Source organism: Lissotriton vulgaris, chromosome 1_1 (assembly GCF_964263255.1).
Source record: "Lissotriton vulgaris chromosome 1_1, aLisVul1.2, whole genome shotgun sequence".
Lineage (NCBI taxonomy): Eukaryota > Metazoa > Chordata > Amphibia > Caudata > Salamandridae > Lissotriton > Lissotriton vulgaris.
In genome coordinates, this window is record NC_141685.1 from 2,093,793,574 (window position 1) to 2,093,813,197 (window position 19,624).

The window sequence follows — 19,624 nt, forward strand, 5'->3', positions numbered from 1 at the left end:
GGGGGAAGACTTAAAAGAGGGCTTTGAAGGCACCACTAGATATAAGATGTGGACTTCTTACCCTACCACTTCAGTATACGTCCGGACCTGTGGTTAATCTGCCAGGAAGAAGGACTGCACTCTGCTGGACAGCTGCTCTGGAAGAACAGCTTTCTTGCTCTGCTGCCATGCTGTCTGCTGCCCTCCTTGCCTGAGTGGGAAGTACTGGCCCCACATCACTTGGAGTCACTATGGTTCTGGGTTCAGGGGCTCGCTGACTAGGATATAACGACTACCAACTCACCTGCCTAAGCACTGGGACTCTGCTATCTGTGATTCCGCCCTGCGAAGGGCTGTCAATACAATTCTGGGCCCTTAGAAGGGTGCAAAAAATTGCTGCTCAGGCAGAATCCATGCATTGCCGTCATTGCAGCAGTTTGGAACTAGAGCATCTCCACCGCTGCTGATGCATCATGGCCATTGCAAGGATAAATTCCAATTCATCACCAACTGTGCGGTTTAATGACACAATTTCGATGTATCTTCAGCTTTGTATGGCTCGGAGCTCATGCATCACCTTCACTTTATGGATCAGAGCAGACGCATCACCTTCACTCTACGGATCAATGATGGCACATTGCCTCCTCTGACTCCACATCTCATCTTCGACGACAATGTAACTAAGGTAATTTGCAGTGGGTATAAGATGGTGCCTGTGTCCAACTCGTGTTTCATCTTGGTCTGCCTGAATTTTGGATTTGACCCGGTCTAGTGCGACCAGATATGATAACCCCGGTTAGCACTTTATCCTTTTAAGCACTATATTTGAGTTTATTCTTTATAAATTCATAACTAAGGTCCTACTTATTGGATTTTTTGTCATTTTGGTCGTGTTTTGTTAATTAAAGTAAGCTCAATTCTTCTAACCAGTGGTATATTTTTGTGAGGTGTTTTCACTATTACACAGTTTCAAGGGTAGCACAATTACTACACATTGCCTCTTAAGTTAAGCTTGAATGCTCTCTGCCAAGTTACCAGGGGGAGATCAAATTCTCTGACTAGAATTGTGGTTCCTGCTTGAATAGGGTGCGTACCTCTGCAAATCAGAAACCCCATTTCCAACATTGGTGATAAGTGGTGAGGAGAGGACTTGTGTTTGTGCAGTGCCATAGAGTAATTTGGTGTGCACTACCATCCCATACTCAGGAGCAATTTTTGATTTTTCAAAATTTGTTCTCTCTCAACTTGCCTGTTGGATCTGTGATCTCACCTGCAAAAATGGAGTATGAGCTGCCCAACCTGGAGAGCTACACTGTGGCCCAGTTCAGGAGAAGGGGTTTATAACTGTTTGAGTGCTGCATAAATACTTTACACATTGCAGCTAAAGTAGGACAGACTGCTTTTGTGCCAAGCTAAAGGAGGGTTAAGCAAAGGATTATTTAGTAATATTTTTAGGCTACCCTTGACAAGGATTATGTTTATTATTTGAGTGGGGCCACCACCCCTCTCAACTAATAATCCAATTTTTTACAGGCATATTTAACTTTCCTATAAAGGCCATAGTATATGCAGAAATGCACACATGGAATGGACAGTTAAATATCACAGTGAACTACAGCAATTATTGTGCCAGACGTTTTTCCTCCCGTTGCAGGAAGACCAGTTAGCGTGGACCCAAGAACTTCATTAACTTGTAAAGGGGTCAGCTCGTTCACAAACAAATGTAAGGTGAGATGTGAAGAAAACAAACCTCTGCCTCCCTGACCAGGCTGGCTCATATCCAGTGGGAGGGGAGACTGCTCATTTCCCTGGACACACCTCGGGTGAGAAAACAGGCTGTATACAAGGGAGAAATAGTTTCCCATTTTGGAATTTAGCAGCTAGGTGCACTGTGTAATTGTTTGCAGTAGGGTAAACTGGAACTGCTGAAAAAACGGCTAGGTTTGCCCCTGGGAACATTTACCACATTGCCCAGGGAGGAGTCGAGTCGACCCCACCCACTAGCTGTTGTGTAATTTAGGGAATTCTGTGTTGCACATGTTACACAACATTCCCAAAAATATGCCATTATGCTACTTCGTATAATTTCCCACCGTTGGGAGCAAAATATAACCTCAACCATGCAACAGGAATGCGGAAAGTCAGAAAGCAAGTGCCTGTTGCTCTCACCACTTGTGTTTTTTGCACTATTTATTTTTACTGCAAAATCTATCTTCACATCAATTTTTGACATAAGGACACATTTTACACTAAAATATAGAGCTAAAAGACAAGTTTGCATGTCGCATAATTGTGCATAATTTTGCGTAATCTGCAAAATGTCATGTAATTACACAAAAGCAAATTACATGATTTGTGCAAACCAGGTATCTAACGTGCCATGTGAACATTGCTCAGCTGCATGCTTAATGTGTCTCTTTTCGATGTGTTAATCGTGAGCCCCTGACAATCAAACTGCAGAGAATTCAAAACAGGACTGTGAGACAGGTCTATGATCAGCTTGTTTGACTTAGTGTCACAGGATTATTGATTCTTCCAGTGGCTACCTGCATAGAACCACTTTGACTTTATAGTTCTCTCTCTGACACACTACTGCATCCACCATGCTTGCAATTCCTTCTTGTAATATAGTGTAATGTAATGGCATATTTATGTAGCGCAGCTATCACTCAGAGGAGCATCTTGGCGCTGAAAACGGAAACCCTGATGGAAAGAAGAGGTGATTTACTGCAAGACGGTAGGGATGGGAAATCAGATCAGCGTTTTTCATAGAGGGTCCGGAGCACTGAAGATCCATGTTTTTAGTGCCTTCCTAAACAGGGACTCTGATGTAATTTGGTGGAGTTTTGGGGAAAGTTTGTTCCAGGCCTTTGAGCCTAAGACCTTGAGCGATTTTCCTCCCTTTGACACCAATCTGAAGGCTGGTATTTTCAGCAGATTGGAATTTGCTGATCTCAGGTTTCGGGAGGGAACATATCGCTTGAAACCAGTTCGGAGGTATTGGGGGCTCCGAGAATGGAAGGCCCTGAAAGTGATAATGAGGACCTTAAACAGAATGCGTTTGTGAATTGGTAACCAGTGTAGGATGTCTAGTGCCACTATTGTGGACTATCGCCTGGGCCATTTCAGTACCAGCCTTGCAGCCGCATGCTGGACCATCTGGAGCTTAAGCAGTACTGCTCCATTTGTTTATGCATATAGTCTATTGCAATAATCTAGCATAGAGGTGATTAGGGCAACGGGCAACAGTTTGCCTTGCTGAGATGGGAATTAGATCAAAGAATTTCTTGAGGCTTTTTATGATGTGAAAACAGGACCCGGCAACTGTCAGGGATTGCTGTTTAAACGATAGGGTAGTGTCAAATTTTATTCCAGGGTTTCTGACCACGTTTACTGTGTTTGGAGGAGGAGTAGTATTTTCTAGCCACCAGAGTTTGGTCGAAAAAATATGTTATTGACCTAATGGTAAAATGTCAGATTTTTCCAAGTTACACCTCAGGTGGTTATTGTTCATCCAACTGAAAGTTGCTGTGAGACAGTTGCAGAGGTTTTCTTCCGTCTGGGTAGTATTGTTATCTAAGACCAGGATTAGCTGCATATCGTTCGCATGTGAGATGGTCTTTAATTGAAGGACGACATTAATTTAATAATCGTGGGCATAGAGGCATTAAAAAGGGTCGGGCTAAGACTCGAGCCCTGGGGGACCCCAACAGAATTGCCTTCTCCTGAGAGTTATATTGACCTAATGTGATCACTTGATGGCGATCTTGCAGGAAGTTGTTAATGCATTCTAGTACAGTGCCAGATATGCCACATGATACGAGACGGTCTGAAAGAATGACATGTGAGACCATATCCAAAGCAGCCGACAGGTCTAATTGTCTCCAAATTCCTCCTGGCACTACCAAAATGTAGACGCTTCTACATTGGTAACCATTCATTCTTAGCCATTGTTCCAAAATTCTAGAACTCTCTTCCCACCATTTCTTGTTTCATCATATGCCATTATCATTTTTGGAAACAGTGGACACACTCACCTTGACAGTGGAGCCTAACAGCTGGCTCCTGGTGTCATATTTCCAAGATGTCTTATGTAGTCCATGTGATTTAAAAGTCCATGCTCCAAAACCCTGGATAAAGACAAATTTGCATGGAGTGTTCCCTTGGGAATAACATCGGCATGGATGGAGGAATGAGGGAGTCTGGGTAGTAATTGAAAAGAGACTGTAGATTCCACGTAAAACTCCTTTTACATATTTGGCTGTGATAACAACTCATTGATTTGAAGTCTAGATTAAGCCATTTCAATGTTTCTGAATGCTTGAGGTAAAGATCTGAGACCCACTGCGAAGCAAAACTTAAGTGAGATTTATCAAGCCATGCAAGGCCACCTTGAGTGGCCCTGCACTTCTTTATAAATCTAGAGCAATGGAATGAGTGCAAGTTGTGGCCTTGCATTACTCTGCGGCAGGGAGGCACTCCATGGGTGGAGCATGGGTGTTACCACGCATCCACCCATTGATGTTGGTGCAAACCCATTACTGGTAGACCTAGGAATACGCTAATAACCTACTCCCCCCAGGTGGGCGTAATGAGGAGAAATATATTTACTGCTCCTCTTTTTTTCCTCTTTCTATATGTACTGCAGTCTGTATACAATGAGGAAAATGCCTACAATACAGGCACCCTTGCAACATGATGCAAGATTGCCTGCATTGGCGCTAGGCAGCCAAAAGGGCACCAGCGCTGGTAAGCGACAGGAGTGTTCCGTATAATGGTAAATGCAATGCATTCCCGCCCTTTTCGGTTCATGCAGCAAAGTGGCTCACTGTTTTGCGCTGTGTGAAAGAATGATATATACCTGTCCCCTGGTTTAAGATAACTGATTTCGCTATAGTATTTAGAATTCCCTTTTTAGCATCTATTTTATTTTTCATTAAGTGCAGTATCGATTTTTAAGGGCCATTTGTCCATAAAGCCTTGCAAATCATGTAAAATGGTGGTGTTAGACCTGGCATATTGTGGCATGGCTTCCCCAACCATTTTGCCTCTGACCTCCTGTGTTTGACTATGTGCTGCATTTCATTTTTGCTGGTGTTAGGACTCTGGGCACTGCAAGCGCTCTTTGTCTAAAAGGTAATGGTAATTGGTTTGTCCATGATTTGCATACTTGATTTACTAGCAAGTCCCTAGTACACGGCACTGTGTGTACCCAGGATCTGTACATTTGTGCCACTCACGAGTAGCCATTCAAAACAGGTATCAGGCCTGCCATTGCAGTGTGTGTTCGTGCAGTTTTAAATTGCCATTTGGACCAGACAAGTGCACCCACCTGCCAGGTTCAAACCTTCCCTTTTATTACATGTATGGCACCGTTAAAGTAGGCCCAAGGGAGCTCCATGGGCAGGATACAGTGTATTCAAAGTGTAGGACATGTATTGTTGTGTTTTACATTTCCTGGTAGTAAAAACCTGCTAAATTGTTTTATCACTACAGCAAGGCCTATCTTTCCCATAGGTTAGCATTGTAGCTGCTTTGTAACATTTTACAAATGTATCTTCCAATTGGGAGCTGATCGAAAATTGGAGTTTGGTGTCTCGGAACTCACAACTTAAAAACACATCTTTTAGTGAAGTTGTTTTTTAAATTATAGGTCTGAAAAAGCCACTTCTAGAAAGTTGGCATTTTCGTGCTTTAACCACTCTGTGCCTCTGTCTGCCTCAAAATACACGTTTGGGTCTGGATGACAGTTGAGATGTTTGTGCATTCACTTTAGACAGTCACACAAAGGGAGCCGAGGCATGCCTTGCATATCCTGATGGGCCTTCCTAAGCAAGAATGGTGGCAGGAGTTGACACTGACACCTGTATAGGTCTGTGCCTACCCTCACACAAAAACTTCTCCAGCTCCATAATGGGGGCAGGGAAAGGCATGGTCTTGTGCACTATAAAGACTTTTATTTGAAATGTGTCTACTTCCAAAGGCTGAAATGGGTATAAGTACTGGGCCTGTGACACCATATACTCAGAACATTTCTGGGTTGAGGACATTCTGCCAGGAAGAAGAACTGAATTGCTGTCAGAAGGGACTGCCACTTTGTTGTTTGCATTGCCGTGTTGGCCTGCTGCTTGCTACTTCTGTCCTAGGAGTTAAAGGACTGGACTTTCAAGGTTCTCCAAGGGCATGAGTTGAGCTTGCATACTGTTAAGAAATCCTAGGGCCATTGAAAACTTTACCTGCAATCACCTGTACTCTGCTGCTGTGAGTCATACTCTGCCAAGTGGTGCCAAATCAGGTTCCTGGGCCCTTGGAAGCAAGTTCCAGTGATACAAAGAAGAAAATCTACACATTGACTCCAAGAGTCATTCAAAATCAGCGCAGCATCACCCAAAAACCTCAGCTTGTCGCCGCTGCCTGCACCAGAGCATGGTCCCCGAATGATGCAACTACTGTGGCTTACAACACTGGCCCTAGCTTTTTCTAATAGCGCCTTCGAAGAAGTGCTGCTGCACGAGTCTCGAGGACCACATCACCAAAGTTCATGAAGCATAAATCCCCACTCCAACACAGTGCTTGCTTCAAAGCTGTGGTAATGGCGCAGGAAGAATTGACTTTTGGTTCATCGTCCCTGGGCACAGATTTCTTTATTGACACCGCACCGCAGTAAGGAACTGAGGAATCGTATCAGCAAACGAAGCATCTCCTCTTCTGCCTAGCAGCAAGAAAGTGACACATCCCCTGCTTTTTAGACACTTCACCTGCCCTGCGCATTCCATTGTCTTTGATTTTTTATGCATCTAAGGTACATTGTCCTGATAAATCACATCCATTGTTTTTTTAAGAACTGCAACTTTATTAACATTTGAAAATTCAAATCTTAACTGGTGTGTGTTGGATTTGTATCGTTTTGATCTGGTTTGATTCAGATAAATATTGGCTATTTTTCTAAACTGGTGTGGAATCCTTTTGTAGTGTTTTCACTGTGTTACTCTGTGTGTACATATTCAAATTGCCTCTGGGATAAGCCTGACAGCTCGGTACCAAAGAACTAAGGTGGTGAGCAGGTGTTATTTTAAGTGTGTAACTTACCCTATCTAGTGTGAGGGTCCCAACTTAAACAGTGTGCAAACCACTGCCAACTAGAGACCCTATTTCTAACGATTGGAAAGGTAATTGGTTTGTCACCTGACACCACTGAAGTCTGCAGAGGTACATATGAATATGCTGATTACTCTTTTGTTTGACAAATAGTCCTACTCCTCTGTTTTGGGCATGTTGAAGCCACCTTGATACAATTGCTAGGATCTTCATTTAGCAAGAATTTGCATACTCCATTCTTGAGAGGTTTAACATGCTCATTAAAATCTAATTTCATGTGAGTTGCTAAAAAGTATGCAATATTACTAGTGAGATATATTTTGAACATTTGGGCTACCTAATGTTTGAAGAATGAAGACTGTCTGACCTTGACCCTTGTATCTATAGGCGATGTAAGTTTGCCATTGTCTGCAATATTTCAGTTGGCAAGAGCACTGATGACTCCACCATAAGCATTTTTATTTGTATTCCATGCTGCACTAGTTTGGTATTCCACATCCATGCCAGGACCTAATCTTCCCTTTTCTTACATGTAAGGCACCCCTATGGTAGGCCTAAGGTACCCCTACCCCGGGCAGGTTGCAGTGTATGTGAAAGGTAGGACATGTACTGGTGTGTGTGACATGTCCTGATAGTTTTATACTGCCAATTTTGTTTTTCACTATTGAAAGGCTATCTTGCCCCATAAGGCAGGTTGGGAAATGCTTTGTAACATCTTACAAGTATAACTTCCCATTGGGAAAAGATAGAGGATAAAGTTTAGGCTCTCTGAACTTAGAATTTAATAACACGTTTTAGTAAAGATGGTTTTTAAATTATGTGTTTGAATTGTTTAACCATTCTGTGTGCCTCTGGCTGTTTGTGTATCGACTGCTTGGTTTTGGAATGACTGGGCCTGGGGATGTGCATTCACTGTAAACACCCACTAGGGTGTTGAGATGGGCCTGACCCTTCCTGGATGACTCAGAGCTGAGCTGAATGGGGTTTGGCTACATTTACAGTAGTGGGAGGAGATTTCCTTGCACCTGAATAGGACCTGTCTACTTTGCACAATGCTGTCTCCATCCCCTGTGGTCATAGTGCACCAGTGAGGGCAGAACTGCTTTGGACTGGGCTCAGAGACCCTTGCCCAAAGAAAACAAAGACATTTTGTGGTACAAATATTAGAACTAACACCGCAGAACTTTAGATTACTTCTGGAAACAAGAGGAAGGTTTTGCAAAGGAGAGGAGTTGAAGAACAGTGGGAAGGAGTACTGCCACGTTGCTGTGTGCTGTGTGGGGTTGGCCTCCAGTTGCTACTTCTGCCAAGGAAAGGACAGAGGACTGGACTTCACTGTGTATCCTGCTTGTGGAGTTTCTCCAAGGGCTTGTGTGTGCATGCCTCCTGTTAAGAAGTCTCAGGGACACAAAATACTTCCTGCAAATCTGCTGGTGCTGCTGGACTCAGCAAAAAGAATAATTGAAGGACAGAATGCAGACCAATGTCATACACTCACAAAGTACAGAGATATGGGCCTGAATCCATAGTTTTTTTGCTCACCATGCCATTCCAGTTTGGAGCCAGCCATGTGCAAATCAGTCTTGACCCTGCACCCAATGGGAACAGTCCAGCCCGAACTGCCAGGCCAGGTCCTCTCTAGCCTGAAAACAAGCATCCTAGGGACAGTTTCTGGATTTTATCCCTCATCAGCCAGGATAGCTTGACTCCAGTGGCATGGAGAGCATGGGACCCACATCTGAGCAATCCCGTCCAACTAGGGGTGACAAATGCAAAAAGAACAATTTATGGACAGAATGCAGACCAATGGCATACATTCACCCCAGTGCAGAGATCTGAGCCTGAATCTATCGTTTTTTTTTCTCACCATGCCATTCCAGTTTGGACCCAGCCATTTGCAAATCAGTCTTGACCCTGCGTCCAATGGAAACAGTCCAGCCCGAACTGCCGGCCAGGTCCTCCCTGGACTGGAAACAAGCATCCTATGACCGGTTTCGGGCTTTTAGCCCTCATCAACCAGGATAGCGTGACTCCAGTGGCATGGAGAGCACAGGACCCACGTCTGGGCATACCCGCCCCACTTGGGGTGACAAATGCAAAAATAACAATTGATGGACAGACTGAAGACCAATGTCATGGATTCACCCCAGTACAGAGATATGGGTGTGATTGCATTGTTTTTTTTCTCACCATGCCATTCCAGTTTGGACCCAGCCATATGAAAATCAGTCTTGACCCTTTGCCTAATGGGAATAGTCCAACCCGAACTGCCAGGCCAGGTCCTCCCTGGACTGGAAACAAGCATCCGAGGACTGGTTTCGGGTATCCAGCACTAATCAGCCAGGATAGCTTGACTCCAGTGGCATGGAGAGAGAGAGCACAGGACCCACGTCTGGGCATACCCTTCCCACTCTATGGACCCAGTTGCCTGAAAACTTTGAAAAGTCATATTCTATTACATGTATGTTGGCTTTTTGTCGTATTGGTCTAGTTGAGCTTAGATAAAGATACTTTATTTTTTCTAAACTGGTGTGATGTGCATTTGTGGTGTTATCACTGTAGTACTGTTTGTTTTGAGTACAAATACTTTACACATTGCCTTTGGGATAAGCCTGTCTGCTGGTGCCAAGCTACCCAGCAGATGAGCAGGGGTTATCTAAAGTGTGTATCCCCCTTACCCTGACTAGAAGCAAGGGTCCCCACTTGGACACAGGTACCTACCTCTGCCACCTACAAACACCCATTTCTAAGAACACCTATATTACGTCTCCTTACAAGTTCAAAACTAGCCTGATTTGGAAATGTGGGACATTTATTCACCTATGTGGTAGGCTAATGGGGACCACTTTTAAGTTAGGTCCTGAGCCTAATTTTTGTCCCACTCTGACCCTGGAAAATAAGGCTCACATGCAGTTGGGGCTCGTAAAACGTGTGTGCATGTTGGTATGACCTCATAGATTGGCTTTGGGATCAAGCGCAGACACATTCATTGTAACACGATTTGGAAAAACTGGACAATTGTTGACTAGGACTATGGAATTTCCATCCTTTGTAAAGTCTGTAGCCTCCACCTTTGGAAATTCCACAGCTGTAGTGCAAGAACGTGCATGCTATAGCACACGAAAAGAATGCTGTACATTTCTCTGTGCATGTATAGCTGAGTGAGGTGTTGATTTGTATATGCCATTTTCAGTTTTGCATATTTTTTAATGGACCTTCTTTGTATCTTAAATTGGCGCCTGAAGAACACCATATTACAGGCTGTTAAAGTGAGAGTAAAGAGGGTTTGGACAAAAAGAACAGCTGGGTAGAAAATATACAGCCTTGACGAACGTTTCAAATACCTTCGACAGATGAAAGATGGACTTTGGCTTTTCGAGTGCGGAACCTGAGGCCATCAGGCTGCACCGATGGTATGTCTGGTGCCTTTGGTGGATAAAGCAAGGACCAACTGTAGCTGAGTATTACCAACATTTGGAGCGCTCTTTTAAAGAGCTTTTTATCCTAAAAAGGATGGAAAAACGATCTGTAAATATGGCAGCAACGTGAATGCAGAATAAAACACAGACATTATTTCATTTGTTTTTTTTCTTAAACTTTCTATTTAATAAAATGTCGAGCAGGGAACGAAAATGCATGGGGATTTTGACACTGCTTCAAAACAGATTATTTAGGATAATATAATATGATAATGTAATATTGTTATAATATATTATACTATTATTTATATTAGTGCTTCTGGTCAGAATTAATCATAATGCTCTTGTACAATCTACCCTCCTTAATTACTAGGAGGTAAGACTTTACATCCTTAAAATACTATTGCATCTTTAACTCCCTGGTTACCATAACATCTCCATCCACCATCAATAATATGTAGCTCCAGGAGGGCTGGATCCATGCTTTATCTTCAGGTTAAACATTGACTGTACAAAATAATTCCATTTACATTCTTTGTATGTAAATGTGTCTCATATGCGAAAATACAGAAATTCTGGAATGCATTCACCTCCAACTTTGTAGGATGCTGCTAAGATTAGTCCTCTTAAATAAACTTGCTAAACTATGTGAAACTATATTTATCCCACTAAATTGCTACTTTTGGGCCTACACAGTAGACACAGGTGAAACAGCAACTGAGGGGTATATTCACAAGAACGTGTGATAACTACCGCAAGAGTAGCGTAATACAACTTTCAACATCGCAGCCCATTGCAGGAAAACAACTCTGTAACAATGTGGAATTCACCAAATGGCGGGAGCATGCGATAGTCTGCCGACACCACAGCCAATGCCCGCGACACAACCACCTCGACGGAGATAAAAACACAAACCCCCAACGCAAAAAAACCTTCCGATGGGCAAAAGCACAATAAGAAAACAGTGACAACCAGCACACGGGCAGCAATATACACACGCAATGCAGAAAAAAGCACAAGAACAGCATACTGAAAAATCCACAGAACAAAATCCAACAACAGCGGAGTACCAGGGATGCACCCTGGCCAACTGCAGAGGAATACATGAACACCACAACTACCTAGCACCGTGGAAGAACCGAACCGAGAGGCACACCGCATGAAAGAGATCAGTGGCAGACAAATCAGAGGTGCTCGAGCGACACACCCACCATGCCTCATACGCACATAGGCAGGAGTGCACCTCCACATTGACAAAATCTCGGCACAAACAGCACCCCCACCATATTTGAACACAGGGCACAACTGATTCCACAAATGTGCATGACATGGCAAATCGCCTCTGAAATCGCTGGGAAAAGTATCATCAAAATGTACAAGTACATGCAGAAACCTGCAAATATGTTTTATTCACACATGCAGTGCATATGGACATTTACTACTGTCGCTTGATTGCCATAGACGGCCACATTGTGACGTGCTCCTGAGAAGTAAGTGTCAATGATGGTATTCCTACGGGCCATTCCAGCTGCTGCTGCGGTGGAATGTGTTCCACTGGCCCAATCACCACCATCATCATCCGGTACCTGTGGGACTGGGATCCATGCAGCCCTGGTACAAACACAGATGTTGTGCAACACACAACATGCAACAATTAGCTTGCACACGAAGTCCGGGCTGTAAAGGTGCTTCCCAGGCACCTGAAACGTGACTTCAACACTGCAAATGTGCATTCCACGATGCCCCTGGTGCATATATGGGCCGCATTGTACTGCCTCTGGACGGGTGTGTTCCGATCCCGGGGGGTGTCATCATCCAATGGCAGAGTGCATATCCTTGATCACCTGTGATAGTGCAGGGAAAAAAGAGTCAATACTTGGTTCGGCCGAAAGTGATGGCAGGTCCACCAACTCAGTGACGCCTGTGCTGGCTTGTGTGGGGTGAGTGTAAGCCAGACCACAGGGAGTAGATGATGCTAGCAACTACACCAACAGTCATCAGGCTCCCAGGAATGCAAATGTCAGAACTACAAGGGGGGCTGACACTATTCGCACAGGGCTAGTGGCCCTAGATGCACAGCGGGCAAAACGGCCCACCGCCATGGGCTCTGACCTGCGGGAAACTGGGGTCGGGTCATGTGGGCAGAGCAGTGCCTCAAATGTGTTATGGCTCCATATTGCAACTGCACATGCTCAACTATTGTGTGGCTGTGGTGCCATGAAATGTCTGTTTTGGGTGCAGGGGAAGGCCAGGATGACCATGGAGTGGTGTGGTCATGTCTGGTAGGTGGCCGTGTAGTTTGACATGTTGATTGTGGTTTGGTCACGTGTGCATCCCAACAGTTGTGCATTGTGTTTGGAGGCTTTGGGATGTGTGGTGTGTTGACTTGGTACTTACCGTTTGAGCTTTAAAGGTAGCCCAGTCTGGATCACGAGCAAGGGTCATTAATATCCTAAAAACCCTGGGTTGTGCCCTAAATAACTAGGGAGATGTCACATTATATCAAATACAGACCCTCAGGGAGATGGCTTGATATAACAACAATATCGGGAAAATTAGTAAAATGGGATAATGAAGGAATGTTCACACATTATACGTTAACTCTTTGGTTTTAAATACTACCCACAGAATTTGCACTTGAACCATCGATATCGGGGCAAACTAGACGCTAAGAAAAAGCCTGTCAACCATCAGAGCGATTCTATGCTCAACTAAAAAGTCCATGAAACTCCATCAATCATTAAAGGAGGTAAGCCACAATACAAAACACCTAGAACGTTTTGCCAAATAAGGTATCGCTAGAATGGCTAATGTAATCTGCCCATACAACATACATTTATTTAATAGGTACATGGGGCAGAAATAAAGAACCTATAAGAGAACACGACTAACCAGTGTGGCTAATAGAAGAGGAAAGAATTCTTTACCTACACTAAAATCCTGCAATAAGGTAATGAGGAAATAGAACAGAAAGATATAAAATTAGAAGAGAAGATGAAAAATAAATAAGTACTTATAATGATCTCTCTTCCATAATAGATATAGAAGTACTCAAGTCCGGAAAATCATAATTTTTTTCAAATTGCACATGGAAGTACACGTTACATGCAACATAAAGCATCTTCACATTTTGGCAAGGTCAGTGCAAATAACAAAATGAAAGGAAGGTGTATTGTGCATGAATGTGGATTGCAAACAAAACTAGATAAATTCTCAGACTGAAATTAACTGCGTAATGCTTTAGCTCATACCTAAAGAACGGCCCTGAAATAAATTATGTGCGAGAGCATGAGGTGTCCAAGTGGTATTATAATAAAATGTATCAATCAATGTGGGCTAGCTAGTTTAAGGGGAATATTTAGGTGACTCAGGTACGTCAGCAGTATAGTTGAGGAAAAAACACTGTTTTCCTTAGAAAGCCCTCACCCACCGACCTAGTCGGTGGCATGCTTCATCATCGGGCCCACCACAGTGGCACCGAATGTGCCCCGGGTGTGCTTCAACGCCAGGTGACTGCGGAGCAGGTATATTGCTGAGTGTGCAGTGAAGGGGTGTTTTTTAGGATATCAACTATACTGCTGACGTACCTGAGTCACCTAAATATTCCCCTTAAACTAGCTAGCCCACATTGATTGATATATATAATACTGGGGATACGGGCTAGCTTACCTAGTCCTCTCTCTCTTGTTGATCTGTATAATTATAATAAAATGTACAGTAGAAATGGAATGTCTGAATGTACAGTATAAAGGAAAGCCTTGAAGATGGAACTTTATATGTACTTTATCTAAAAAAGAGCAATCTATTAGCCTTTAAATGTTGGGTGTATAACCATGATTACTACTGTAGAAGCATTATACAGCCTAAGGATCGTTTGATCATAACAATAGATTAAATCAGTTCCTGTCCAAAGTGATATAAATGAAACTGTACCATAGCTTAATGTAATCTGTTAAATGTATTTCTTGTACATACAGAAATATTTGAGCCCATTTTAAGAAGTATCCCCGTATGAAACAGTGTCTTGAAGAAGGTGGCACCACATCTATTGGCTCAAACCACCGAAATGCATTGACGCCTTTGTCATATAAAGAATCCAAATAAAGCCTGGGAAACCATAGATACAAGGAAACTCCTGTACTGTGTGTCCTGCACGAGATATTGAGGGCTATTGGATCTAAAGACAAATGAAATAGAGCAATAGTACTGCTCAGAGAACAGGGGAGAGAAAAGTGGTTATTATTAAGAGTGTGGAGTATTTTCTCTTTTCTTTGGAGAAACATTTTTGTTGGTATAAAAATATATGTGATGTAAACATGTTTTTAATGATATGCAATACTTCAAATGTATGTAAATATTTTTTAATGTCAATATATTTTTTATGTACGTTCTTTCGGGATTTTTTTTCGAAATTTTAAAATGATAAAATAACCTTTCTTACAAATAAAAATATTGCAAGCGCTACATTCTAGTCTAACAATATACGTAGTATAGAAACTGTTGTGATATGAGTGTGTTATGAAAGATTGAAAGAGTGGTGTAAGGACTCATAAGGTCTGTTTCCAGGGATTTCCCTTCAGGCTTATACTGACTTGGTACTTACCAACGAGCAGTCCCATTCCATATGTGCCATCCTGGAAGCGCTGGTTGATGATGGACTTTTGGAAGATGAAGGAAGCATGCACACTGCCTGGGTAGTTGGCGTCGACATTGGTGAAGAGTCCCCGGTGGCCCACTATTGCCTGCACATTGATAATATGCGTGTGCTTTCTGTTGCGGTAGTGGTGTGCAGAATCTGCAGGGGGCACAAGTGGGACATGCGTGCAGTCGATTGCCCCCAACACAGCCAGGAATCTAGCTATGGCGTAGAAGCCTTGCTTTGTCTCCAGCTGTTCCTGTGCAGTGTTGGGGAAGTGAAGGTACTGGGGTATGAAGCTGAGGATGGCTTCCAGGACAGGTGTGATGAACTTGGACAGGGCTGGCTGTCAGACCCCTCCGACTCTGGCAGTTGTTGGTTGGAAGGTACCAGAGGCCAACAGGTGCAGCACAGCCAGCAGCTTTGTCTGTGAAGGGATGTGGGTTCTCCGCTGTGTTGGGACCATCAGCCTGTGGGCGATGTGGGTCATGATGCAGTGAATGGTTGTCCTTTTGAGCCTGTAATGGGCAATGACTTCCTCGGGCTGTGAGAGTGGTGTCTTTTCAGTAGGTCCGCTGTCTTACTCTGCGCTGCCTCTGTGGTGGTCTGGGTACAGGTCCTGGGGGTGGTGGCGGTCCGGAGGGGTTGGCAGTGGGTGTTGTGGCCCTCTTGGGGCTCTGAGCTGCATGATGAGTAGCTCCATGGTATTGTTTGTGTTGCTGTGTGCGGGGCTCCATTGCCTACTGCAGGTAGTCATCCGTCTTTACACCTGCTTAAGGCAGGTGTTAAATACCTACGGCTACTGCGGCTTATCACCTGTTTTCGGTTCGCGGATCTGTCACTTCATTGTGAAAGTGGTGATGTTGTTTTTTCATGTGTTTCTGCATGGGAACAACTACTCTGCATCTCATTAGCATTAGTTGGTGGTGTCCGCCATGGTGTTAGGTTTTGGGACTGTTATTGCGGGAATTCTGATGATGTTTGCTGTTTGCACCAGCTTGTAAATGGTGGGGTAAATTATTCACGACTTTGGCTGCTCAAAATTGCAGTTAATTTGGCAATAGCTCCTTGTGAATATGCAGCTATATCTTTAATACACTCAGGTGAAAAGCATGGCCTTCATTTTTTACCACTTTGCTGTTCTGGCTTACCCACCATCCTATAGTTCAAAAACATGCATCTAGTAGCATCCCTTTGCTACCAGTCATGCCCTACCCTGTTGTCAGTAGTGCTAAGGGACTACTTACATGGACAACTTACAAACATTTCAGTCCTACTTTCCCACAGTTGTTGCCTCTCAGTAGTTCACTTTTCATCACCATTGAATGAATACCTGCATGTCAATGTGCTTGGTTTGCTAATCCATTGACAACACCCTCACTCTTAAAGATAGAAAAAAGGATGTACATTATCCAATCATTCAATATTTTACAACTTTGAGGGTGGGCGGCCACTAGTTTTCATGCCCAAAATGATGAACATTTTGACTCTCAGAAATGAAATAATATGAATCCCTACACCTATTTAGTTAACATCTAAATAATTGGCTATTATTAATAAATATCTTTCATATTGTTCACAGCTTGTTATAACAATCCAGCTGAACAAACCTCCTGTCAATAGACAAGCTCTTTAAGAATATTTCGACTAATAAGCTCTATAAAACCACAATTAAAAACACATTTGCAATTGAAAAAAAAACGTATCTGTTTGCAAGAACACATTTTTCAATCTGCAGCTATAGCAGTTTCCAAGTCACAGAGTAATAGAATCACTGTAGAGTGTGGAGTCAAGCCGTGCATTACTCTCTGTTCTCAGCTCATGTGCTGTGTCATTCTTCTCCATAACCTGTTTTCCTTTTGTGATGTATATTTATCAGTCGAAGATATTTAACTTTCCCAGAGGCGTTTGGCTAAATCTTGCTGTAGGAAAAGTTGATCTTTTGCATGACCACTCTATTATTTTTGAACTGGGATCTGTAAACGAGGCACCAATACATGCACTCTGACCCCTAAAACTTGTTTAAATAGGCTATCCTCCTACTTTGCTTATTTAGTTTCCCTATAAGTTTCTAATGTATAGTACATGGTGTACTCAGGGCCCTCAAGTTAAATGTCTCAAGTATACTGCAGCACACATTGTGCCACCACTTGAGTGACAGTGCAAAACATGACTGTAGGTCTACCACAGTAGCCATCCTGTGCAGTTCTAACACTGAAAATTCAGTTTGCTATAATAACCCCTTTTGATTGGCCTAAACCCACATTTTAAAAATCAATCTCATGCCTAATTATGCCTTAAATCCCCGTAAGACAGTGTGCATGGCATTGAAATCTAGGAAATGTAAAATGTTCATGTTAAACATGTCCTAACAGTGACAAGGTCCTAAAATCTATTTTCACTGTAACATGGTTAGCCGTTCCAAAGGAAAGCATTGGAATGCAATATTAAAGTTAATAACATTACCTTCACCTAGGAAACAGCAATACATTTTTTCTTGGACTTTAAAAAAAATATATTGACAGATTGTTAAAATCAGATTTTTAATAAATACTTTCAAAAAGCCATTATTTACCAGTCTAAAGCCTCTTAAATCCTACTTTGCATGAGCTGCTAACTGTCACCCAGGAACTGAATGATGAGGTGTGCACTTGCTCCCAGAACTGAGACAAAGGTCTTGGGTGTTGGAAGGTGTTTTCCTCCTCTGACAGGATGACCATCTGTGCAGTGCCCAGGAACTTAAGTAACTTCAAAGTTGCCTACCCTTTCACAGTCAGATGTAGCTACCACCTGGGCCTTCCTTCTTCTTTAAACCTCTAGTCACCTGGGCCACCTATCTCAGTGGGAAAGGAGTTGCCGCTAGAACTGGTGAATATAGAGAAGGGGTGGTTTATTTCCCTTGCCACATTCTTGGGAAGTAACAGGAGTCCTACACAGGGGAAAAAAGGTTCTGCTCTGTTGGATTTCGGTAGCGCGGGTCACTGTGGAATTCTTTACAGTAGGGCGCCCAGAAAATGCTGCGTAAATTGAGTAGGGTTAACACTGAGAACTTTATTTGTGTTGATGAGAAGGACGAGGAGTCCCCCCCACCCACAGACAAGTGCCTGGCATAAATGTGGCACCCCTGGGCACGATCTTCAGAATACTACTGGACCTGTGGAAGACAGAAGAAGGGCTGCACCTTCTGAAGAGACCTGTGAGGAGACCTGAGAAGCCGGACTTGCTCTGAATTGTACTAAGGGCAAAGAAGTGCACTCCAAGATCAGTTGGCTGACCTCCTATTAAGCTACAGGGACAAAACAAGCTGCCAGAAGCCCCTTTCCTGAAGAGCTAGTTGACCACTTCCAACTGGACCTGCAGGTGGTTTTTGTTTAAGTGAGTCTTGATTTCCAAGTCCTGTTCTTGAGGTCCTGGTGTCCCATGGCTGTGTCAAAGCATGCTGCTCCTAAAATCTGGAAAACCCTGGTATGTAGAGATTTGTTTTCAAGAACCTGAGGAGGACCAGGACAAACCTGTTATGTCAGTCCAATGAAGGTGGCTGAACTTTTCTGCAGCACAAAATTAATTCTAATAGAACTTCACAGAGAGGTTCTAGCTTTCAGATAAGCCCTAATGGAGGAACCAGAACTTCAAAAAATTGACAACATCCAAAGGTAGTAATCTTCACAATTTGTGTAACCTATGTTTCATGTTTGTATTTATAATGACAAAGAGGAGAAAAAGAGCAGAAATGGAGAAAAATGGAACAAGGAACAGGGCAGAAACAGAGGAATCGCGGTGAATAGTATGATATTTTTATTTTCTAAAACAAGGTTAGTAGAACTATTTTCTGAAAAAATATAATTGCCCGTGTATGAAATTGAGTTTGAAAAATAAGTAATTCAATCGCCATCAGTTTTTAAAACTACTTTAACATCTTTAACATTTGCCATTCCTTCAGCTGGTAATCTGTAGGCCCAGACTTTCTAAGGCTTTCCACCACTGAAAAGTGATATAAAGCGACACAAAGCAACACCTTTGAATTTGCTTTCCAGTGCAAAAAGTATTTTGCACTAGAACGGTGCTCTTTTCTCAGCACTTTGAGCTGCTTTGCATTGAAGAGGCATTACTGGAGTGTTACCTAGGCGAATCAGTGAAGTCACCCACAGGTTTTAAATCAAAGTATGATCTACTGAGAGAGCATTAAAAACGAATGCCTTCTTGAAGTATGTGTCGACATAGGGGAATTAAATAGGTCAGAACCCCTTTCTCACATTTTTCCTAATTGTTTTGCTTTTTGGACCTCGCTCTCAATGAACCTCACTACCTGTGTCACACTCACCATAAGCTCTGTTAAAATTGATTGAGAGTGCTGACTGCCAGTGTCTAACTTTTAAGACAAAGTCTACTGCTGCAGGCTGAGAGTGAAGACTGTGTGCTGGTTATGCAAACATATGGGCACTCGTTTGAAGTATGTGTTTGGATTGCACGAGGGAGACTCCTGTACAATCAT

The 19,624-nt window shown here is 43.0% G+C and overlaps 1 protein-coding gene across 2 annotated transcripts in view; it reads right to left on the reverse strand.

Annotated features, from left to right (window-relative positions):
• The window catches only part of NTF3 (neurotrophin 3), a 242,208-nt gene that overhangs the window by 19,305 nt on the left and 203,279 nt on the right, over positions 1-19,624 (reverse strand). The window contains exon 2 of one of the 2 annotated variants that reach the window (XM_086921230.1): positions 10,422-10,581. The exons of the other annotated variant lie outside the window; for it this stretch is intronic. Within the exon in view, the coding sequence (XP_086777356.1) occupies positions 10,422-10,475 (54 nt within the window). The 5' untranslated portion in view covers positions 10,476-10,581. The remainder of the gene's footprint in view (positions 1-10,421; positions 10,582-19,624) is intronic. 2 annotated transcript variants of the gene reach the window in all.